The sequence below is a fragment of the Diplotaxodon limnothrissa genome, linkage group LG18 (genome assembly GCF_057381915.1).
Source record: "Diplotaxodon limnothrissa isolate DT_005_m linkage group LG18, D_limnothrissa_male_GT1.1, whole genome shotgun sequence".
Taxonomy (NCBI): Eukaryota; Metazoa; Chordata; class Actinopteri; order Cichliformes; family Cichlidae; genus Diplotaxodon; species Diplotaxodon limnothrissa.
In genome coordinates, this window is record NC_140613.1 from 4,425,923 (window position 1) to 4,450,225 (window position 24,303).

General features: G+C 41.1%; 3 protein-coding genes and 2 pseudogenes across 5 annotated transcripts in view; 4 read left to right on the forward strand and 1 right to left on the reverse strand.

Moving 5' to 3' along the window:
• Positions 1–3,107, forward strand: part of LOC146612886 (tripartite motif-containing protein 16-like) — a 65,320-nt gene extending 62,213 nt beyond the window's left edge. The window contains exon 2 of the mRNA XM_085378364.1: positions 495–3,107. Coding sequence (XP_085234490.1) covers positions 638–2,308 — 1,671 coding nt within the window. The 5' untranslated portion in view covers positions 495–637 and the 3' untranslated portion in view covers positions 2,309–3,107. The remainder of the gene's footprint in view (positions 1–494) is intronic.
• Positions 3,108–3,119: 12 nt separating this feature from the next.
• Positions 3,120–8,822, forward strand: LOC146612891 (uncharacterized). Of its 3 annotated transcripts, none has more exons than XM_085378405.1 (5): positions 3,120–4,064; positions 5,095–5,364; positions 6,059–6,204; positions 7,470–7,748; positions 8,235–8,822. In XM_085378405.1, the coding sequence occupies exons 4-5, from the start codon at positions 7,502–7,504 to the stop codon at positions 8,777–8,779; spliced, it is 792 nt and encodes a 263-aa protein (XP_085234531.1). In that variant the 5' UTR covers positions 3,120–4,064; positions 5,095–5,364; positions 6,059–6,204; positions 7,470–7,501; the 3' UTR covers positions 8,780–8,822. The 3 variants fall into 3 exon arrangements, with proteins under 3 accessions (XP_085234531.1, XP_085234530.1, XP_085234532.1); XM_085378404.1 differs by having other exon boundaries at positions 5,095–5,356; XM_085378406.1 differs by lacking the exons at positions 5,095–5,364; positions 6,059–6,204.
• Positions 8,823–10,399: 1,577 nt separating this feature from the next.
• LOC146612892 (uncharacterized) lies at positions 10,400–12,082 on the reverse strand (annotated as a pseudogene).
• A 2,492-nt stretch (positions 12,083–14,574) lies between these two features.
• Positions 14,575–17,457, forward strand: LOC146612893 (tripartite motif-containing protein 16-like). The gene has a single exon (XM_085378361.1). It carries the CDS (start codon positions 14,727–14,729, stop codon positions 16,398–16,400), a length of 1,674 nt encoding a protein of 557 aa, XP_085234487.1. The 5' UTR covers positions 14,575–14,726; the 3' UTR covers positions 16,401–17,457.
• Positions 17,458–17,495: 38 nt separating this feature from the next.
• LOC146612894 (uncharacterized) lies at positions 17,496–21,188 on the forward strand (annotated as a pseudogene).
• The last annotated feature ends 3,115 nt before the right edge of the window (positions 21,189–24,303 follow it).

The window sequence follows — 24,303 nt, forward strand, 5'->3', positions numbered from 1 at the left end:
TGGACACCGTATAACATGCCCGATCCCAAGGCCCTATATGTATGTGTTATGAGAGTGTGAGTAATGTGGATGTCTAGGTTGTGGAATAAAATCAGTCTGCTGATAAAACAGTGAGCACAGTGAGAAGATCTTCACTGAGCTGATCCATCTCATCTCATAAAATTGAGGCACAGGTGACCAGGAGGGGACAGAGGGGGAACGACCTTTTATTGCTTTTTTCTACAACAATTTCTTAGTTCAGCTGCAGTATTTGATATCCTGTAATGACTAAAATGATAATTTAAACAAATTTACATAAAAAGATTGTCTTTTAAATGTTAAGGTTATTTAACAACTTTAAAGGCTGAGCAGTGCTATTTTTAAATGAAAAACTCACAGGCTCACATGTTCCAGGATTGAATTAGTGTCTGATAACCCTCCCTCTTCCTGCTCTCTAACTCAGCACCTCCTCTCTGTCCACATGTTCCCTTGTTCCCTCCCCTTCTGATCTGCAGTTTGAAGATGGGTGCAACCAACATGTGGTGACGTATAAGAGCTGACAGATCCCATTCGCTACAGAAACCTATGTTGTTTAGATCAGAGCAGTTTCAGTTCTGAGGAAGTGAAACTCACACAGTCACTGACACTGTTGGGTGAAATGGCGCAGAAAAGTGTTCAGCTGGACCGAGAAACCTTCTCTTGTTCGATCTGTTTGGATCTACTGAAGAATCCGGTGACTATTCCCTGTGGACACAGCTACTGCATGAAGTGTATTGAAAGCTTCTGGGATGAAGAGGAAAAGAAGAAAATCTACAGCTGCCCTCAGTGCAGACAGACTTTCACAGCGAGGCCTGTCCTGGTGAAAAACACCATGTTAGCAGTTTTAGTGGAGGAGCTGAAGAAGACTGGACTCCAAGCTGCTCCTGCTGATCACTGCTATGCTGGACCTGAAGATGTGGCCTGTGATGTCTGCACTGGGAGAAAAATGAAAGCCTTCAAGTCCTGTTTATTCTGTCTGGCATCTTACTGTGAGAAACACCTTCAGACTCATTATGATTCACCTACATTCAAGAAACACAAGCTGGTGGAGCCCTCCAAGAAGCTCCAGGAGAAGATCTGCTCTCGTCATGATGAGGTGATGAAGATGTTCTGCCGTACTGATCAGCAGAGTATCTGTTATCTCTGCTCTGTGGATGAACATAAAGGCCACGACACAGTCTCAGCTGCAGCAGAAAGGACTGAGAGGCAGAGAGAGCTGGAGGTGAGTCGACAAAACATCCAGCAGAGAATCCAGGACAGAGAGAAAGATGTGAAGCTGCTTCAACAGGAGGTGGAGGCCATCAATCAGTCTGCTGATCAAACAGTGGAGCACAGTGAGAAGATCTTCACTGAGCTGATCCATCTCATCCAGAAAAGAAGCTCTGATGTGAAGCAGCAGATCAGATCCCAGCAGGAAACTGAAGTGAGTCGAGTCAAAGAGCTTCAGGAGAAGCTGGAGCAGGAGATCACTGAGCTGAAGAGGAAAGATGCTGAGCTGAAGCAGCTCTCACACACAGAGGATCACATCCAGTTTCTACACAACTACCCCTCACTGTCAGCACTCAGTGAGTCTACAGACTCATCCAGCATCAATATCCGTCCTCTGAGCTACTTTGAGGATGTGACAGCAGCTGTGTCAGAGGTCAGAGATAAACTACAGGACATTCTGAGAGAGGAATGGACAAACATCTCACTGACAGTCACTGAAGTGGATGTTTTACTGTCACAACCAGAGCCAAAGACCAGAGCTGGATTCTTAAAATATTCACGTGAAATCACACTGGATCCAAACACAGCAAACACATGGCTGTTATTATCAGAGGGGAACAGAAAAGCAACATTTATGGAACAAGAACAGTCTTATTCTGATCATCCAGACAGATTCACTGTATGGTTTCAGGTCCTGAGTAGAGAGAGTCTGACTGAACGTTGTTACTGGGAGGTGGAGTGGAGAGGGGGAGAAGTTTATGTAGCAGTCGCATACAAGAATATCAGCAGAAAAGGATATGAATGTGAATTTGGATGTAATGACAAATCTTGGTCATTAGATTGTTACAACAACAGATATATATTTTGGTACAACAACATCAAAACTCGTGTCTCAGGTCCTCGTTCCTCCAGAGTAGGAGTGTACCTGGATCACAGAGCAGGTATTTTGTCCTTCTACAGCGTCTCTGAAACCATGACTCTCCTCCACAGAGTCCAGACCACATTCACTCAGCCGCTCTATGCTGGACTGAGTCTTTACTGTAATTATGGAGCCACTGCTGAGTTGATTAAAGTGAAATAGACTGAAGTCTTTCATATTGTTGTAAGTTTAAATCTGTATTTTAGTTCCCTTTTAGTTTCTCTCCATCATTATTGTGGTATTTATGTGCTGCACATAAATCAGATGTCAGTCAAACATTATGGGCAGTACCTCGACATCTTCAACATGTTGTCTTGATGTTTTTACGTTTTATAGGTGGAGCTCTTTCCTGTGTCTGTTCAGCCATGGAGACTATCAATGCTTATGGATATTTTTATTTGAAAAATTTCTCCACATGACAACATAAACTTCTCTATCTTCTAAATGTTTACTGAATATTTTTCTTAGGTATTTGTATGTTGTTGTTTCTCTTCACTGATCTTAACAGAGAAGTCTACAGACCTTCCTTTATCACACAGATTTTATTCTCATTTGTACATTTATAAAGAAAACAATTAATTACAGAGCAATAAGAAATTTTAAGAAAGTGCACTATATCATAATTTATAGTAAAGTGTATTAAAGCATCGTTAGTTAGTCACTTATTTAGTTTGGAGCTGTATCATCTGACACTGTAGAAACATTTCCTCCAGCTTCAGCACAGAATGTTAAAAACAGAACTATTAATGAGAACAAACAGTAGGAACACAGTATCAGCAAACATCATGGCTTAAAATGGAGAGTAAAAATCTAAAAAGAAATAAACAAATTAGTAAAAAGGATTTCCTGTTGACATGTTATTGGTCCTATCTTGTCTGCAGCACCTCCAGGATGCTTCTTATATGTTTCTGGTTATTTTTGCACCAATTTTAGTTTTTGTCAGTAGGAAGTTCAAGTTCAACTCAGTGTGTTTGTTTGTTTGTTTTTTCAAACTGATGCCTGACCTTGAACACCAAACATCTGTCAATAAAGCAATGATATAAAATGCTTATATTAGTACTGAAAAACTGCATATCCACTTTACAAATATAAATAATGATATAAATCCACAGCTGAACTGGAGGAGCAGCTGATCTAGTTCACTCATGTGTTTCTGGACTAAGAGTTGGAGCAAATACCTTATGATTCAGTGATGTTTGTTTTTGTTCAATATTTTGTAGATCCAAGAGTGAGTTTGACTCATGATGATGATGTTCCGAATTAAACAAAGTTGGTCACAAATTCTTCAAAGCTGTTTATTAAGAATATATTCACTTGGACTCATGAGACAGGCTTGTGATCCAAGGGAGCCATCAACTGGACAATTACTGACATGACAACAAAAAAGCTAAGTACAGAGGGGGGAACAGAGGTGAAAATACTTGCTTTAAAGGATTGTAATGTTTCCTTTTAAAATAAGTCTCTAAGGTCAGACAAAGGGACAGAAACTCATAGCTTTCTACCAGCCCAATGACAAAACTATAAGTTGTTTTTTAACATCTACTTTTTCATCTATTTGGCAGTCACAGTGAAAAGTATAAACATTGGCACGCTTTGTCTTGTGATTCTGCTGTTCGTAAAAAATGACCATGCGCAAAGTACCAGACTTTAAGGCTTTGACTTGATGCCAATGGCCTGAGGAGGACAGTATTACCCTTGGACATGTGTAGTCTGCCGTCTACTCAATAGAAGAACAAGAAGCGCGGAAATGGCACAACTGTCTTCAGTTTCTGGGAGAGTTTAACAATGAGAGACTGATGATGCAGAAGAAATCTCCGTGGTTAAAAACATTAAAAACAGTCGTCCAGGATGATGAGATCCGCCACTGGCTCAGACTGCTGTATATCAGCCGGAGACCCGAGATGAAGTCACGCAGCAGGTATGTAAAACTGTGATGTTCTCAATGAACTAACACAGGAACGATCTGAGCTCAGTCTGTAAGCTAACAGGCTAAAATCAGAGAGCAGCTAATCAAACAAGTGCGTCCGTTTTTTTTAAAGGTCAACTTTTAACAATAGACTTTCATGAGACACATCAAAACCAAACAGGGAGGGAAAGCTTCGGTTTTCTGCACTGTGCCACAGTTCGCTGTCTGCTTCGGTTCACGACGCCTCACTCCGGGGCTACAGACAGTTCTCTGCCGCCTGTGGTGCTCCTCACCTCCGTCTGCACCCACAGACTTCCCGAGGTGGAGGCAGGCCGGCAGGGACTTTGAGAGATGGGCTTTACTTTTAAAAATAGCCCTTAATCAGGGTCTAACTCACTAAAAGATGGCCACATGTCTCTCTCCAACTTAATCTCTTTCTTTTAAGTAATTGTTTTTCATTGAAATGAAATTAATTGTTCAATAAAATGATTACATTTATAATTGAATTAAAGTTAAATGAATCAAGGTGATTTTGACTTTGCTAGTTAACAGGAAGAGAAACAAACTTACACAGGATAAAATGAAATTTGGACCCAGCAGAAAAAGTCAGATCACAGACAAACAGAAACATTCCTCTTTGGCTAAAATAAAATGCAGATTATTGCTCATCTGCAGTTTTAATCATGGTGAATAATTTATGATTCAGCCAAGTAAGATTCTTCTGTGTGGAGGTTTTTCCCCTGTCAAAAGGCATTGACCATTACCTTCATCTAAACATGGAATTTAAGTCATGTAGTTGCCGTTGTTTGTTTTTAAAGAGGTCATAATATTTTTGTGATGGTAGAAATTTATCTTCAAAGTAATAGTTATAAAGTGAATTAATAAGACTTTCCAACAAAGAGAGGGAGTCACATGGTGCTTCTGAAACATTTGTACAAACCTCTCTCACATATGTGAGCAACATGCTCACAGTGTACAGCCCTGCTGACTGAGGCTGCACCTTTACCTGTCTAATCTTTTTCTTTTTACTTTGTTCCTCAAGTCCCACATCAACATGAAGTGTAAGGAGGAGGAAGATCTGGCTGGCCAGCAGGTCTGGAAGCAGGAGAGGAACTTCAATCTGGACCAGGAGGACACAGATCCCCCACAGATCAAAGAGGAACAGGAGGAACTCTGCATCAGTCAAGAGGGAGAACAGCTTGTAGTGAAACACGAGGATGAAGGCATCGTCGTCTGGAGCGGGGAAGAGCGGCTCAGACAGCTGCGTAACATCTGGAAACCTGAGAAAGATTTACAGACCAGCGGTAAAACTGTAATCGCTTTTCTGAAGTGTTAACATTAATATTAAACCTACAGTTTGTATCAGTCAGATCTATTTAATGTGTATTCGTGAAAACATGACAGGGAGTTTTAAATGGACTGGTTCTTATATAGCGCTTTTCTACTCAATCTTGAGCACTCAAAGCGCTTTACAAAACTTGTGCATTCACCCACTCACTCCCATTCGCACAAGCACATTTTTCTTAGTGCTTTCTACCAACATTCAGACACACATTCCACAGATCAAAGAGCAACTTGAGGCAACTTGGAGTTAGTATCTTGCCCAAGGATATTTGAAATGCAGACTAGGTGAAGCCGGGAATCGAACCGATCAGTAGATGATCTGCTCTACCGCCTGAGCTACAGCCACCCCCAATAGTGAAGATTATTTTGAAAAATATCAAGATGTAGATCAGTTTCGAGATCAACTCCAAAATAGATCATCAGTCAGTCAGTAATAAGTGAGTTCTTTTTTGTTTGAAAGGTTTTTTTTACTCTTAATGTTGCTGAAAAATGTCAGAACTCAAGTTCTCATTTGCATCAGAGTGCACAAATAACTTCATTTTTACACACTTTTAATTTCACCTGCAAATGTGAGCAACATGCCCTCATTACAGACTTTAACTAAAACTTTATCTTCTCAGAAGTGTTTTTCTATAATTACATTTTTTTTATTGTTCGTTTAGAAGCAATAGTGGAGAGACCGGCTGACTGCTGCAGAAGAAATCTGCTCTGAGGTTAACAGAACGTCTGATCGTCCAGTATGAGATCAACCTTCAGCAGAGACTGCTGGATATCAGCCGGAAACCCGAGATAAAGTTACGCATAACAGGTAAAACTGCGATGGTCTCAGTGGACTAACACAAGAATACAACTCATGTAGGACCTGATCAGAGCTCAGCTTGTAGGCTAACATACTGAAATCAGGGAGCGGCCAATCACACAAGTGCGTCTCTTTTTTACGGTGAACTTTTAGCATTAAACAAACCTTGAGACCGAGAGAAAGTGCCTTTATAGAAGATTTATTTAGAAGATTAAGATAAAGGAGGCAGGGAAGGAAAGCTTCTGTTTTCTGCACTGTGCCACAGTTCGCTGTCTGCTTCGGCTCTCTGACCCTCACTCCGGGGCTACAGACAGTCCTCTGCCGCCTGTGGTGCTCCTCACCTCCGTCTGCACCCACAGGCTTCCCGAGGTGGAGGCAGGCCGGCAGGGACTTTGAGAGATGGGCTTTACTTTCAAAAATACCCCTTAATCAGGGTCTAACCCTACAAGACCATCGTGCCTCCCCCACCATCCTCACCTCATTTTAAAATGTATATTTTTCAACTGAATTATATTTGGGTTCAAGAAAATGATGAAGTTTTTAAAATAACTTTGTAATGTTCTAATAAACAGTCTTAACTCGAACTAAATCAGCTCAAATCTCACAGATGTCAGTGTTATTCACAAAGCATGGAAACATAGTTGTTAGTTTTGAATGCAGCCACAGCAGGCAAACTATGGCTGCATGCTCCAAAGAACAGGAGCACAGTAACTGAACACACTCTTAGCACACTTACATCTGATTTTGGGAACAGTTAACAGATCTGAACCTGATGACCTGAGAGGTTTAACTGGGTCAAAGGTCGAGAGCCAATTGAGAACTGTCCAGTTAAACCAACTAAATGATGAAACCTTTGATTTAAAATGTCATGATCAACAGTATCAAAGGCAGCAATGAGATCAAATAGAACTAAGACTGAAACTCTGAGTCCCTAATAATCTTCAGATCACTGATGACTTTAGTTGGGTTGATTCTGTGCAATGACTGGCTGTGAAACCTGACTGGTACTTATCTGCTATGGCACTGTGAGATTTTCAGTTTAATCTACAACAATGACAAACATTTACTTGCAGCGTGAAGCTGGCAGCAGCTACCTGAATGATTTGTACTCTGAACTTTCCTAATAAGAGTATCAGAGCTCGAGAGTAACTTACACTTTCATTTTTCACATTTGTACAGTTTAAATTTCACTCACATATGAGGACATGCTCAGAGTGGACTATATTTGCTCAGATGTGTTTTCCTGTCATCACATTATTAACCTTTTTCCTCAGTGACCCTTTGTTCCTCAAGATCTCCCCCTAACATGAAGTGTGAGGAAGAGGAGGGCCTGTATGACCAGCAGGTCTCCAACCAGGAGAGGAACTCCAGTCTGGACCAGGAGGGCCCAGATCCTCCACAGATCAAAGAGGAAGAGGAGGAACTCTGCATCAGCGATGACGTAGAAAAGATTGTACTCAAACAGGAGGATGAAGGCCTCATCTGGACTGAAGAAGAGCAGCTCAGACAGCTGGATAACATCTGGAAACCTGAAATGAACTTACACAGCAGGGGTATGTAAAACCGTAATGGTCTTACCTAAAAATTAATATGACTTTAATTCATTCAATAAAGATATTTTGGAAACACATCAGAGTTCTTCAAGGCCAGTGTTTAAATAAACTCAGCTGATTGTTAGTCGAGGTTTTCTGAGAGCTTCGCTGCTTTTTATCCCCATATTTTAATCCTACTTTTAAATTTCCCCTTCTGTCTGATGTTTGTCTTATCATTTACATAAACATCTTTCCAACAGTAATTGGTGGACAAACTGTGATTGGTGCATAGAAATTTACTAACGTGTTAGAAGTGAGTGCATGAAATCTTATTTTAACAGTTTCCAGGTCTGGGTAAATGATATGATGATATTTCGGATGATATTTTGATTAAACTCTGTTGTAGAGTTGGAAATGGACAGCTGTAGACACCACTGCCGAGTAGTCATTCTTGTTATACTTCTATATTTATCTAAGACAAGTAATTTTGTCCATTTGTCACCTCAGCTTTCCCACAACAGCATGAATGTGAGGAGGAACTGGTTTTTGGGGACCAGGAGAGAAACTTCAGCCTCGACCAGGAGGATCCGGAGCTTCCACAGATAAAAGAGGAAGAGGAGGAACCTTGCACCAGTCAGGACGTAGATCAGCTTGTAGTGAAGCAGGAGACTGAAGGCATTATTATCTTCATGGTGGCTCCTACTTATGAGGAAAGTGAGCCAGAGCTGGACAGTGAACATCTCCTTTCTTCCAGCTCTCCTGAACCAGAGAGCAGAGATCAGCAAGACAACTTTCCTGTGTCAGAGAGTCAGCGTAAAACTGACACAAGTAAAAAGTTTGTGAAATGTGAGATTTGTGGAAAAACCTTTGAGTACAGATCCAAACTAACGAGACATATGAGGGTTCACACAGGTGAGAAGCCACATTCTTGCAGCACCTGCGGAAAAAGATTCAGCCTGATGATAAACTTGAAAACTCACATGAGAATCCACACAGGTGAAAAGCTTCATTCAGAGGATACAGTTACAAAGACACATGAGGATTCACACTAGTTAAAAGTGGGAGAACTGTCAGATGAAGCAGTCCACTGAGAAGCCAGATCAGATCAGATCAGATGACCTCCTTCCTTAAAAAACTCTGTATTGTTTATTGTATGTAGGGGTGGGAGATATAGCCTCAAAATAATATTTCAAGAAACTTACATTTAAAAAAAATAATGTACATTTTATCAGCTCGGCAGGCAGCAGCATTTATATGTGTAAGTAAATGATGGATTTTCCATCTTTCTCTTCCAGTGAGCTGCTGTCACTGATGACAGCTTAGCTAATTCAAAGTGTGAAAATGTGGCCACCTCAAGGTGCTTGATATTGTAAGGTAAAGACCCAACAATAATACAATGAAAACAGAGAAAACCCAAACAGTCATATGACCCCCTATTAGCAAGCGTTTTGGCGACAGTGGGAAGGAAAAACTCCTTTTTAACAGGAAGAAACCTCCAGCAGAACCAGGCTCAGGGAGGGACCCCCATCTGCAACAAGGAAAGTTTTAAGTCTAATCTTAAAAGCTGAAGGCTCTGCCTCCCATTCTACCTTTAAATACTCTATGAACAACATTATAGTGCAATGTTAGTGACACGGCATACATGAAATATGAGCACATAAGTATCCTCAGGGGTGTTTTTCCTGGAAGTTTTAAGAAAAGTGTATTACAAGTGCTTACACTCTAGCTTAATATCCAAAATAACCTTGTAATGCGGAGCCTGCACAATTCTGTCATATAAGGAAAAGAAATTCTACCTGGTTTGTTTCATCTTGGGTCGAGCTTTTTAACCTCCTGCTTTTCCACCGTGTAGCACATCAGTAATTTCCATCCACTGACTGCTCTTGCTGTTATATGAAATGTAACTCGCGAGTGCTCCAGTGATGCATGGTTGAATCATTTGTTTACCTTTGGGTCGCACATCACTGCTGCTAGTATCTCCTGCTCACGTGCCTTCACAGCCCGGTTGTACTCAAGTGTGTTTTTGCTTAAAGTGTTGTAACAGGTTTGCTTTTTTCACTTTCAGTGGGAAAAGTTTTCTTGCATATTTTGCGAACATTCAGCTACCAAACTGTGACTGGAGCCCGACATATGGCTCTGGCTGTGAGACATGACTGGGGTTGACTCATTGGGGTGAATGCAAACACATGATGTTCCTCTAAACACACTTTTTTGTAAACATTTATACCAGTATTATTGCAGATCATATGATATGTCACAGCCCTAATTCTGTTTGTTGCATATTCCATTAAAACCTGTAATGAAGATGAAACACGTATTTACATTCATTTGATGTGATATTTGTATCGTGTTGAGCTGTGGAGGTGACAAAAAAGTTGCTGAGATGTTTTATTTTTTTGTTTAGTGGAGAGGTTTTACTCCACAGAGTCAAAGCTGGAAAGAAACACACATGAGACCAAACATTTTGTGATTTAATCTTGATTTTCATGAAGACTGAATTTCAGCATGTGCTCATCCTGTTGATTCGTATGTTGGTGTTGGTTATGTGTCTTAAAAGTGAAATAAAGATTTCTTTAAAACTTCTTGTGGCTATTTTTTTAAGGCACAATCTTTACAACATGAAACAACGTCTGTGAAGCACATTTTGTACAGTGGGCAGGGAGACTTGCCCATCACTGTGGTGGTGGGGTGGATGAGATTTGCCTGCGGTCCCTTAAGGCTCTGTATGTTGTGGGTCTGTCCTGGTTGTCCTGCTCAAACATTGTATGGAAGTTGAGGTCAGTGCCTTCAGACCGGCCAACTATGGTGGTAATCATGGTCCCCTGTTTTATGAAGGGAGTGTAGAGGGTATGTTTGCACTTCAGGCCTCCCTAGGAAGGTCTATATCTGTAGTCACTTTCACTGTTTTCTTATTGCTGTTTCAAATTGTTGTTTCTGTTTGTAGCCTTTTTATTGAAGGATTTTGGTTTATATTATTAATATGTGCATTTGTTGTTGTTATTAATAATATTTGCTTCACTCTCCATTTGATGTGTTTTTGGTATGTTTTACTTTTAATTGTTCTACACTCAACAAAAATATAAACGCAACACCTTTGTTTCTGCTCCGATTTGACATGGGATGGACATAAAGACCTAAAAGTCACTCCAGATACACAATATAACCATCCCTCCCAAACATTGTTCACAAATCAGTCCAAATGTGTGGTAGTGGGCACTTCTGCTTTGCTGAGATAATCCATCCCACCTCACAGGTGTGCCACATCAAGATGCTGATCTGACATCATGAGTAGTGCACAGGTGTACCTCAGACTGCCCACAACAAAAGGCCACCCTGGAATGTGCAGTTTTATCTCACAGCAAAATGCCACAGATGCCACATGCAATAAGGGAGCGTGCAATTGGCATGCTGACAGCAGGAATGTCAACCAGATCTGTTGCCCGTGCATTGAATGTTCATCCCTCAACCATAAGCCGTCTCCACAGGCGTTTCAGAGAATATGGCAGCACATCCAACCGGCCTCACAACCGCAGACCTCGTGTAACCACACCAGCCCAGGACCTCCACATCCAGCAGGTTCACCTCCAAGATCGTCTGAGACCAGCCACTCAGACAGCTGCTGGAACAATTGGTGTGCATAACCAAACAATTTCTGCACAAACTGTCAGAAACCGTCTCAGGGAGGCTCAACTGCATGTCCGTCGTCCTCATCGGGGTCTTGACCTGACTCCAGCTCGTCGCCGCAACAGACTTGTGTGGGCAAATGCTCACATTCGATGGCGTCTGGCACGTTGGAGAGGTGTTCTCTTCACGGATGAATCTCGGTTCACATTGTTCAGGGCAGATGGCAGACAGCGTGTGTGGCGTCGTGTGGGTGAGCGCTTTGCTGATGTCAATGTTGTGGATCGAGTGGCCCATGGTGGTGGTGGGGTTATGGTATGGGCAGGCATCTGTTATGGACGAAGAACACGGGTGCATTTCATTGATGGCATTCTGAATGCACAGAGATACCGTGATGAGATCCTGAGGCCCATTGTTGTGCCATACATCCATGAACATCACCTCATGTTCCAGCAAGATAATGCACGGCCCCATGTTGCAAGGATCTGTACACAGTTCTTGGAAGCTGAGAATGTCCCAGTTCTTGCATGGCCAGCATACTCACCGGACATGTCACCCATTGAGCATGTTCTGGATGTGCTTGACCGGCGTATACGACAGCGTGTACCAGTTCCCACTAATATCCAACAACCTCGCACAGCCATTGAAGAGGAGTGGACCAACATTCCACAGGCCACAATTGACAATCTGATAGACTCCATGCGAAGACGATGTGTTGCACTGCATGAGGCAAATGGTGGTCACACCAGATACTGACCGGTTCTGGGTCCCCAGACCCCCAATAAAGCAAAAAACTGCACATTCCAGGGTGGCCTTTTGTTGTGGGCAGTCTGAGGTACACCTGTGCACTACTCATGATGTCAGATCAGCATCTTGATGTGGCACACCTGTGAGGTGGGATGGATTATCTCAGCAAAGCAGAAGTGCTCACTATCACACATTTAGACTGATTTGTGAACAATGTTTGGGAGGGATGGTAATATTGTGTATCTGGAGTGACTTTTAGGTCTTTATGTCCATCCCATGTCAAATCGGAGCAGAAACAAAGGTTTATATTTTTGTTGAGTGTATGATTATGTTTATGTGTGGTTTATAATTATATTTAAGTTCTGGGTTTTTTTAATGAATAAAAGTGACTTAACTTGTCAGAGATATGAGACTTTGGGCATTTCCCCTTCTGTCTTATTCTCAGTGTCTTGTCTCCATGTTTATTTACCTCTGTGTTGCTATCTTTGTGTCTCTGTCTCTTTCTCTTCCCCTGTTCAGTGGGATTTAAGACTTCCAACAAATAATTTCAAAGGGTCAATTAAATTTTAATAAAACCATTTTACTCAACACTGCACTCGAATTTTAGCATTTTTTTTTTTACTCAATCATAAAAAGATTCATCTTAAAAGATGTTTTAGAGACATTTTTATTACTTTTTTCTCTTTCTTTCTTTCTTTCTTTCTTTCTTTCTTTCTTTCTTTCTTTCTTTCTTTCTTTCCTTGTTGTTTTTTAGCCATCAGAATTATTGTCTGAAGGCCAAAAAAGATGCCCAACTAACTTAATTTACCAAATGGACCATCACGGCCTTGCCATATTGGTCTATTTGATCAACCTTTGTTATTATTTATTTATTTTAATTTATTTTCAGCTGTTACAGATAGGACAGACATGACTGGGGGATAAGAAAGAAAGAAAGAAAGAAAGAAAGAAAGAAAGAAAGAAAGAAAGAAAGAAAGAAAGAAAAGGGGAAGAGGGACAGTGAGAAAGGGCACTTAAAAAATATCTCCCAGGTCACCTGTTGAGAGAAGAAAATAAGAGAAAACAAGCAAAAAAGAGAGCAACATAATAACACAACACCATTGCAATAATCTAGCTAAGTGTAAATAACAGTAAATATTAAATACTGAATGTGATTGTGCAGCACGCAAGATTGACATCGCATAATGTGGTTTGAGGTAGCAGCCAAGAAAGGTGTAGCTTGTGTGTGTGAACACCTGTGTGGATGAGTGCTCGTCTATTCAAAAGGCTTCTCCATGTAACGATCTGCTGGTGTGGGGAGCCATAGCCTCGTCCCCCAGGGCATGAAGCAGGCATGGAGGAGGTCCAGGCCCCAGACATCCAGAGGCCCCCAGAGTGCGAGCGCCCAAAGAGGACCACCGGAGGGGCAACCGTGCCACCTTCCTGGGAAGAGCTGAGGAGAACCCCAGATGAGGGGTCACCCAACAGCCACAGAGCAGAAGCCAGAGGGGGCTGCAGTGACGTACACGCGGGCTCTGCCGGCAGTCAGCTGTGCCAGAGTGAATCGAGCCCCCGCAAGGGGCCCGACCGAGCCACGGGCACCAGGCCCCACAGAGCAGCCGTACCAGCAGTGAGCTGGTACAGACCTGAGCGCCCAGCCTTGGACACCAAGTATGCACCGATGTCTGAGTTCATCAACCAGGGAGTGTGGTGAGGGGAAATAGGCCTCCATACCTTGGAGGGCCTGAGATGTTCCAAGGGGGTGGAGTGTAAGACCCGAGCTGACATATAGACACAGACGAATAGGCGCACACAGACCTAAACATGCATTCCCACCCTCATGCACACATATACAAATACTCGGCGCTCATCCAACCTGGATACAGACACAAATGGACACTGTACATGTACTGTACAGCACGGCCCCTCCTGAGAACCCTCAATGTCTACATGCATTTAAAACTGAGAGGTGGGCACCGGCGCCAGAGGTGAGGTTGAATACAAAGACTGTCCTCTGGACACCGTATAACATGCCCGATCCCAAGGCCCTATATGTATGTGTTATGAGAGTGTGAGTAATGTGGATGTCTAGGTTGTGGAATAAAATCAGTCTGCTGATAAAACAGTGAGCACAGTGAGAAGATCTTCACTGAGCTGATCCATCTCATCTCATAAAATTGAGGCACAGGTGACCAGGAGGGGACAGAGGGGGAACGACCTTTTATTGCTTTTTTCTACAACAATTTCTTAGTTCAGCTGCAGTATTTGATATCCTGTAATGACTAAAATGATAATTTAAACAAATTTACATAAAAAGATTGTCTTTTAAATGTTAAGGTTATTTAACAACTTTAAAGGCTGAGCAGTGCTATTTTTAAATGAAAAACTCACAGGCTCACATGTTCCAGGATTGAATTAGTGTCTGATAACCCTCCCTCTTCCTGCTCTCTAACTCAGCACCTCCTCTCTGTCCACATGTTCCCTTGTTCCCTCCCCTTCTGATCTGCAGTTTGAAGATGGGTGCAACCAACATGTGGTGACGTATAAGAGCTGACAGATCCCATTCGCTACAGAAACCTATGTTGTTTAGATCAGAGCAGTTTCAGTTCTGAGGAAGTGAAACTCACACAGTCACTGACACTGTTGGGTGAAATGGCGCAGAAAAGTGTTCAGCTGGACCGAGAAACCTTCTCTTGTTCGATCTGTTTGGATCTACTGAAGAATCCGGTGACTATTCCCTGTGGACACAGCTACTGCATGAAGTGTATTGAAAGCTTCTGGGATGAAGAGGAAAAGAAGAAAATCTACAGCTGCCCTCAGTGCAGACAGACTTTCACAGCGAGGCCTGTCCTGGTGAAAAACACCATGTTAGCAGATTTAGTGGAGCAGCTGAAGAAGACTGGACTCCAAGCTGCTCCTGCTGATCACTGCTATGCTGGACCTGAAGATGTGGCCTGTGATGTCTGCACTGGAAGAAAAATGAAAGCCTTCAAGTCCTGTTTATTCTGTCTGGCATCTTACTGTGAGAAACACCTTCAGACTCATAATATTGTTGCAGTTTCATTAAAGAAACACAAGCTGGTGGAGCCCTCCAAGAAGCTCCAGGAGAACATCTGCTCTCGTCATGATGAGGTGATGAAGATGTTCTGCCGTACTGATCAGCAGAGTATCTGTTATCTCTGCCCTGTGGATGAACATAAAGGCCACGACACAGTCTCAGCTGCAGCAGAAAGGACTGAGAGGCAGAGAGAGCTGGAGGTGAGTCGACAAAACATCCAGCAGAGAATCCAGGACAGAGAGAAAGATGTGAAGCTGCTTCAACAGGAGGTGGAGGCCATCAATCAGTCTGCTGATCAAACAGTGGAGCACAGTGAGAAGATCTTCACTGAGCTGATCCATCTCATCCAGAAAAGAAGCTCTGATGTGAAGCAGCAGATCAGATCCCAGCAGGAAACTGAAGTGAGTCGAGTCAAAGAGCTTCAGGAGAAGCTGGAGCAGGAGATCACTGAGCTGAAGAGGAAAGATGCTGAGCTGAAGCAGCTCTCACACACAGAGGATCACATCCAGTTTCTACACAACTACCCCTCACTGTCAGCACTCAGTGAGTCTACAGACTCATCCAGCATCAATATCCGTCCTCTGAGCTACTTTGAGGATGTGACAGCAGCTGTGTCAGAGGTCAGAGATAAACTACAGGACATTCTGAGAGAGGAACGGACAAACATCTCACTGACAGTCACTGAAGTGGATGTTTCACTGTCACAACCAGAGCCAAAGACCAGAGCTGGATTCTTAAAATATTCATGTGAAATCACACTGGATCCAAACACAGCAAACACATGGCTGTTATTATCAGAGGGGAACAGAAAAGCAACATTAATGAAGCAACAACAGTCTTATTCTGATCATCCAGACAGATTCACTGTCTGGCGTCAGGTCCTGAGTAGAGAGAGTCTGACTGGACGTTGTTACTGGGAGGTGGAGTGGAGAGGGGCAGGAGTTTGTGTAGCAGTCGCATACAAGAATATCAGCAGAAAAGGAGGTAATGAATGTGGATTTGGATGGAATGACAAATCTTGGTCATTATATTGTAACAACAACAGTTTTACATTTCGGTACAACAACATCCAAACTCCTGTCTCAGGTCCTCGTTCCTCCAGAGTAGGAGTGTACCTGGATCACAGAGCAGGTATTTTGTCCTTCTACAGCGTCTCTGAAACCATGACTCTCCTCCACAGAGTCCAGACCACATTCACTCAGCCGCTCTATGCTGGACTGAGGCTTTCCTATTATGGAGACACTGCTGAGTTGATTAAAGTGAAATAGACTGAAGTCTTTCATATTGTTGTAAGTTTAAATCTGTATTTTAGTTCCCTTTTAGTTTCTCTCCATCATTATTGTGGTATTTATGTGCTGCACATAAATCAGATGTCAGTCAAACATTATGGGCAGTACCTCGACATCTTCAACATGTTGTCTTGATGTTTTTACGTTTTATAGGTGGAGCTCTTTCCTGTGTCTGTTCAGCCATGGAGACTATCAATGCTTATGGATATTTTTATTTGAAAAATTTCTCCACATGACAACATAAACTTCTCTATCTTCTAAATGTTTACTGAATATTTTTCTTAGGTATTTGTATGTTGTTGTTTCTCTTCACTGATCTTAACAGAGAAGTCTACAGACCTTCCTTTATCACACAGATTTTATTCTCATTTGTACATTTATAAAGAAAACAATTAATTACAGAGCAATAAGAAATTTTAAGAAAGTGCACTATATCATAATTTATAGTAAAGTGTATTAAAGCATCGTTAGTTAGTCACTTATTTAGTTTGGAGCTGTATCATCTGACACTGTAGAAACATTTCCTCCAGCTTCAGCACAGAATGTTAAAAACAGAACTATTAATGAGAACAAACAGTAGGAACACAGTATCAGCAAACATCATGGCTTAAAATGGAGAGTAAAAATCTAAAAAGAAATAAACAAATTAGTAAAAAGGATTTCCTGTTGACATGTTATTGGTCCTATCTTGTCTGCAGCACCTCCAGGATGCTTCTTATATGTTTCTGGTTATTTTTGCACCAATTTTAGTTTTTGTCAGTAGGAAGTTCAAGTTCAACTCAGTGTGTTTGTTTGTTTTTTTCAAACTGATGCCTGACCTTGAACACCAAACATCTGTCAATAAAGCAATGATATAAAATGCTTATATTAGTACTGAAAAACTGCATATCCACTTTACAAATATAAATAATGATATAAATCCACAGCTGAACTGGAGGAGCAGCTGATCTAGTTCACTCATGTGTTTCTGGACTAAGAGTTGGAGCAAATACCTTATGATTCAGTGATGTTTGTTTTTGTTCAATATTTTGTAGATCCAAGAGTGAGTTTGACTCATGATGATGATGTTCCGAATGAAACAAAGTTGGTCACAAATTCTTCAAAGCTGTTTATTAAGAATATATTCACTTGGACTCATGAGACAGGCTTGTGATCCAAGGGAGCCATCAACTGGACAATTACTGACATGACAACAAAAAAGCTAAGTACAGAGGGGGGAACAGAGGTGAAAATACTTGCTTTAAAGGATTGTAATGTTTCCTTTTAAAATAAGTCTCTAAGGTCAGACAAAGGGACAGAAACTCATAGCTTTCTACCAGCCCAATGACAAAACTATAAGTTGTTTTTTAACATCTACTTTTTCATCTATTTGGCAGTCACAGTGAAAAGTATAAACATTGGCACGCTTTGTCTTGTGATTCTGCTGTTCGTAAAAAATGACCATGCGCAAAGTACCAGACTTTAAGGCTTTGACTTGATGCCAATGGCCTGAGGAGGACAGTATTACCCTTGGACATGTGTAGTCTGCCGTCTACTCAATAGAAGAAGAAGAAGCGCGGAAATGGCACAACTGTCTTCAGTTTCTGGGAGAGTTTAACAATGAGAGACTGATGATGCAGAAGAAATCTCCGTGGTTAAAAACATTAAAAACAGTCGTCCAGGATGATGAGATCCGCCACTGGCTCAGACTGCTGTATATCAGCCGGAGACCCGAGATGAAGTCACGCAGCAGGTATGTAAAACTGTGATGTTCTCAATGAACTAACACAGGAACGATCTGAGCTCAGTCTGTAAGCTAACAGGCTAAAATCAGAGAGCAGCTAATCAAACAAGTGCGTCCGTTTTTTTTAAAGGTAAACTTTTAACAATAGACTTTCATGAGACACATCAAAACCAAACAGGGAGGGAAAGCTTCGGTTTTCTGCACTGTGCCACAGTTCGCTGTCTGCTTCGGTTCACGACGCCTCACTCCGGGGCTACAGACAGTTCTCTGCCGCCTGTGGTGCTCCTCACCTCCGTCTGCACCCACAGACTTCCCGAGGTGGAGGCAGGCCGGCAGGGACTTTGAGAGATGGGCTTTACTTTTAAAAATAGCCCTTAATCAGGGTCTAACTCACTAAAAGATGGCCACATGTCTCTCTCCAACTTAATCTCTTTCTTTTAAGTAATTGTTTTTCATTGAAATGAAATTAATTGTTCAATAAAATGATTACATTTATAATTGAATTAAAGTTAAATGAATCAAGGTGATTTTGACTTTGCTAGTTAACAGGAAGAGAAACAAACTTACACAGGATAAAATGAAATTTGGAGCCAGCAGAAAAAGTCAGATCACAGACAAACAGAAACATTCCTCTTTGGCTAAAATAAAATGCAGATTATTGCTCATCTGCAGTTTTAATCATGGTGAATAATTTATGATTCAGCCAAGTAAGATTCTTCTGTGTGGAGGTTTTTCCCCTGTCAAAAGGCATTGACCATTACCTTCATCTAAACATGGAATTTAAGTCATGTAGTTGCCGTTGTTTGTTTTTAAAGAGGTCATAATATTTTTGTGATGGTAGAAATTTATCTTCAAAGTAATAGTTATAAAGTGAATTAATAAGACTTTCCAACAAAGAGAGGGAGTCACATGGTGCTTCTGAAACATTTGTACAAACCTCTCTCACATATGTGAGCAACATGCTCACAGTGTACAGCCCTGCTGACTGAGGCTGCACCTTTACCTGTCTAATCATTTTCTTTTTACTTTGTTCCTCAAGTCCCACATCAACATGAAGTGTAAGGAGGAGGAAGATCTGGCTGGCCAGCAGGTCTGGAAGCAGGAGAGGAACTTCAATCTGGACCAGGAGGACACAGATCCCCCACAGATCAAAGAGGAACAGGAGGAACTCTGCATCAGTCAAGAGGGAGAACAGCTTGTAGTGAAACACGAGGATGAAGGCATCGTCGTCTGGAGCGGGGAAGAGCGGCTCAGACAGACAGCTGCATAACATCTGGAAACCTGAGAAAGATTTACAGACCAGCGGTAAAACTGTAATCGCTTTTCTGAAGTGTTAACATTAATATTAAACCTACAGTTTGTATCAGTCAGATCTATTTAATGTGTATTCGTGAAAACATGACAGGGAGTTTTAAATGGACTGGTTCTTATATAGCGCTTTTCTACTCAATCTTGAGCACTCAAAGCGCTTTACAAAACTTGTGCATTCACCCACTCACTCCCATTCGCACAAGCACATTTTTCTTAGTGCTTTCTACCAACATTCAGACACACATTCCACAGATCAAAGAGCAACTTGAGGCAACTTGGAGTTAGTATCTTGCCCAAGGATATTTGAAATGCAGACTAGGTGAAGCCGGGAATCGAACCGATCAGTAGATGATCTGCTCTACCGCCTGAGCTACAGCCACCCCCAATAGTGAAGATTATTTTGAAAAATATCAAGATGTAGATCAGTTTCGAGATCAACTCCAAAATAGATCATCAGTCAGTCAGTAATAAGTGAGTTCTTTTTTGTTTGAAAGGTTTTTTTTACTCTTAATGTTGCTGAAAAATGTCAGAACTCAAGTTCTCATTTGCATCAGAGTGCACAAATAACTTCATTTTTACACACTTTTAATTTCACCTGCAAATGTGAGCAACATGCCCTCATTACAGACTTTAACTAAAACTTTATCTTCTCAGAAGTGTTTTTCTATAATTACATTTTTTTTATTGTTCGTTTAGACCTCCACCAGCAAACTGCCTGTAAGGAGGAGGAGTTTGTCGCCAATCAGCAGGAGAGGAACTCAAGTCTGGACCAGGAGGACCCAGATCCTCCACAGATTAAAGAGGAACAGGAGGAACTCTGCACCAGTCAGGAGCTGGAGGAGATTGTACTGAAGCAGGAGATCAATAGTTTTATGGTGACTTCTAGTTTTGAGGAAAGTGACCTCAGTGAATCAGAACCAAACGATGACCAGCTCCTTGCTCTTAACTTTCCTGAACCAGAGCTTGAGGAACAGGAAGAAAACCAGCATGTGGACTCGGGATCAACTAGAAATGCGGAGCTGAAGAAAAGGAGACGTCACAAAAACCGAACAGATAAGTCTCGGAGTGAAACTGATACAAGTAAAAAATCTGTAAGCTGTGACACTTGTGGAAAAACTTTTCAGTGTAAATCCAACCTGACGAGACACATGAGAGTTCACACAAGTGAGAAGCCACATTCTTGTAGCACCTGTGGGAAAAGATTCATTTGGAAATCAGGATTGGAAACTCACGTAAGGATCCACACAGGCGAGAAGCCATATTTTTGCATCACCTGTGGGAAAAGATTTAATAAGAAATCCGGATTTGAAAGTCACGTGAGAATCCACACAGGCGAGAAGCCGTATTTCTGTAGCACATGTGGGAAAAGATTTGGTAAGAAATCAGGACTAGAAACTCATTTGAGAATCCACACCGGTGAGAAAGCGTATTCTTGCAACGTCTGTAGGAAAGAGTTTAGAGACTTGTCGACTATGAAAAGTCACAGAAGGATCCACACAGGTGAGAAACCATATATTTGTAGCTCCTGTGGGGAAAGATTCAGTTGGAAATCAGGACTGAATTTTCATCTAAGGATCCACCTGAGTGACAAACCAAATCACTGCAGCACCCGAGGTAGAAAATGACCTCATGCTCCAAGTCACGGTACATTTCCTGTCCACAGCAGTGAAGGGCACTCTATGTTGTTTGTTCCAGCCCTGACTTTATGTTTCTCTAAGCTTGATATTTTTTTTATTGGTCTTTGAAGGTGACACAAATATTTATTGAACATGGATGCTCTTTTAATATTTACCACAGAAACTTGTATTTCTTCTTCAGTATAGACGAAAACAAACATGAAAATGAGTTTTTCATCACTTGTTCCTTGTAACAACCATGATGTGATTCCTTTTTATCAGCCAATAAATAAGTTTTGATACACAGGACTAAAGATTTAAAAAAGTTCAAGACAAGTATACAATTTTTATTTAAATATGTTTTCTTTGTGATTTATGTTAATGAAGGTTATACTTCAGCATGGCTTTGACCTGGTTGTCCTGGTTATTCTTAGCAACATGTTGCAAGATTTGATTAAAATGTTTGTGACTAATTTTGTGTATTGTGTAATCCCTGCTAAATAAAAGCAGTTAAATGTGCTATATTGGCTCATGATAAGTGTTTATATCATTTTGCCTAAATGCAAGTAAACTCAATGTTTGCCAACTCTGTGTGTGCAGTTTGCTTCATAAGTACAGTAACAGAACTTAAACTACATGGAGCCTATTTTGATTACATCATTACAGATGTAGATATTATTCATAGTTCATATTTCACAGTGTGCTGCAATCTTCTCCACAGACCTGCATTGCTCTCTGTTCAGACCCGTCATCTTCAAGATGTCCACTAGATGTCGTCAGAGTTCCCCCACTTTCCTCATCTATTGTGTTGCCATTACGTGAGCCTGCTTAAAACCTACAGTCCTTTACATATGGGTTCATTCAGGGTCATGTTTAGTGGGCAGGTTTAGTGCGATGAAGGAAACTCGTTTTCTTTAACTTTACCTCTGAGTAAGTAACTGGAGTAACAGACTCACTGATTCCTCCCCACCTGCTGGACATGAACCAGCTGACTGACACTTGTTTTCATTTTCTCATTCATAAAGTTGCTACCAGTTCAATTCATTTATATTTATATAGTGCCAAAAAACAACAGTTGCCTCAAGGTGCTTTATATTGTAAGGTAAAGAATGTAAAAACCTCCACAATTGAACAAGCTGAAAAGAGCAAATGCTCGGCAGCAGTGGCAGAAACAGGCTTTCTGTCGTAATCACTGTAAAACACTAATCACTGGTCAGTCATTTGTTGTGTTGCAATCGGTTACACTGAGGGAAAAAATTTCACAACTGGATCTCGGAGATAATGTGAATATTTGTGAAAATATGTGAAGATGAGGCTGAAATAACTCTGAGACTCTAAAACATGATGAAATGCTTACATATTGAAATGTGTGTAGTAACATGACCTACAGCTTGTTTAAGAACTCGTGATTTTTTTCCCCTGTTGGCATAAGGTGAAATCCTGCATAAAGGAGGTGACCTTTGCTCCCTGACGCAGACGTGATAAACATGACCCAAATCATTCACGTTGGTGCCAAATAATGTTTTGTTAAAGTTTAACAAGCTTTCCCAGCCTGAAACTGCCAGACAAACAAATCACCTGTTGGAGATGCTGGTTTAGCTCCCTGGGTAAAGTGGGTGACCCAGATGCTAAAGCCCAGCTATGACTCCTGCCTGAGGACTTTTAGTCTTGGTTTGCATCCAACTTTTCTGCCACAATAGTTCAATTTTCTTAATAAAACACCAAATTACAACAAGTTACCTCGAGGCAGTTTATATTGAAGGCACTTTATTTGAAGGTAAAGATCCGACAATAATACAGAGAAACAACAGGTAGAAGCAATGGAAGATTGAAAATAACGGTTGTCATTACTTTTCATTCAGTCATAAGATACAGAAACACCATCTGTTGTGTGTAAAGATGAACAGTAGGGGTAGGGTGATTTTCACCAGATCAAAGCCATGGATTCACAATTATGGTTTGGTGCTGTTGAGTACCTGGATAGAAAATGCACATGTGGAATGGTAGAAAGTGTTCAGCATGCTTTGATGATCTGCTTCAACTATGCTGGGGTGAGCATTACAGACTGCTTCTTAAATTTAATAACCAAATTGCATCAATGGGGAACTATAAATTCTACATTTGGATTTCTGATTATTATTTCTGGCTGATTTTCATTAGATCGACCTGAGTAGGGCAGCGACAGATGTGTGCGGTCCAGAAGTAGAAGAAGAAAGAGGAGAGCAGAAATGATGACATTCTAGGCTCGCTTTTCACCTTTGATGTACTCTTAGCTGGAAGACTTTGGTTTGGTGATGTGTTAGAGATAATTTAGTGGTTGAAGCTACTGTGGACTGACCAGATCTGCCATCAGCTCAGAGCGCTGGATATCACCGCAAACCTGAGACAAAGTCATACAGAACAGGTGTGTAAAACTGTGATGGTGTCAGTGAAATAACACTGACTCATGCAGGACTCTGATAAAAACTCAGCTTGTGGGCTAACAGACTAAAATCAAAGAATGCTTCTCTTTTTCTCTTTTGTTAAAAACTTTGAACATCCAGTGAGACACAGAGTAAAGTGACTTTCCGAGATTGTTTCTTCTTCTACAGATTCAGATAAATGATGTCATTTTGAGCCAGAAAGAACATTTCCATCATAAAGTAGAAGACTTTTATATTCTTTATTTATTTATCTGGTAAAAAGTCTCATTGACTTTAAAATGTCTTTTTCAAAAGAGATCTGGCCAAGACCAGAAGCTCCAGTTTTCTCTGCTTCTGTTTGCAGCAGAGCAAAAAGGACAGAGAGCAAGGGACGAGAGAAGACACGAGACAAAGACATGAACGGGACCAAATACTAACCAAGACAACCTAAACAACAAATACTGAATAAATTCAAGAGCGTAAGCCCTTGAATTCTGATTTAATAAAGTAAATCAGAATACTTTATTAATCCTGAAGGATTAATAAAGTATTCTGATTCTGATAACTAGGAAACATAAGATACACAGAGAACAGAATAATGATTAAACAAGACTCAAAAAACCACAAACACAAAACACTGGGTCAACGGCCCAGGTACCCTAACAGCCGAGGGAAAAGATGACCTCCTATTCACATCAGTATGGTATATTTTACTCCCATATCACTACTCAAAGATCATATTTTATTGTTGTAGGTTGTGGAGGTGACACACACACAAGCTGTAGTTCAACAATGACTTCATTCCTCTATTGACCTATAAAGAGGTCTTG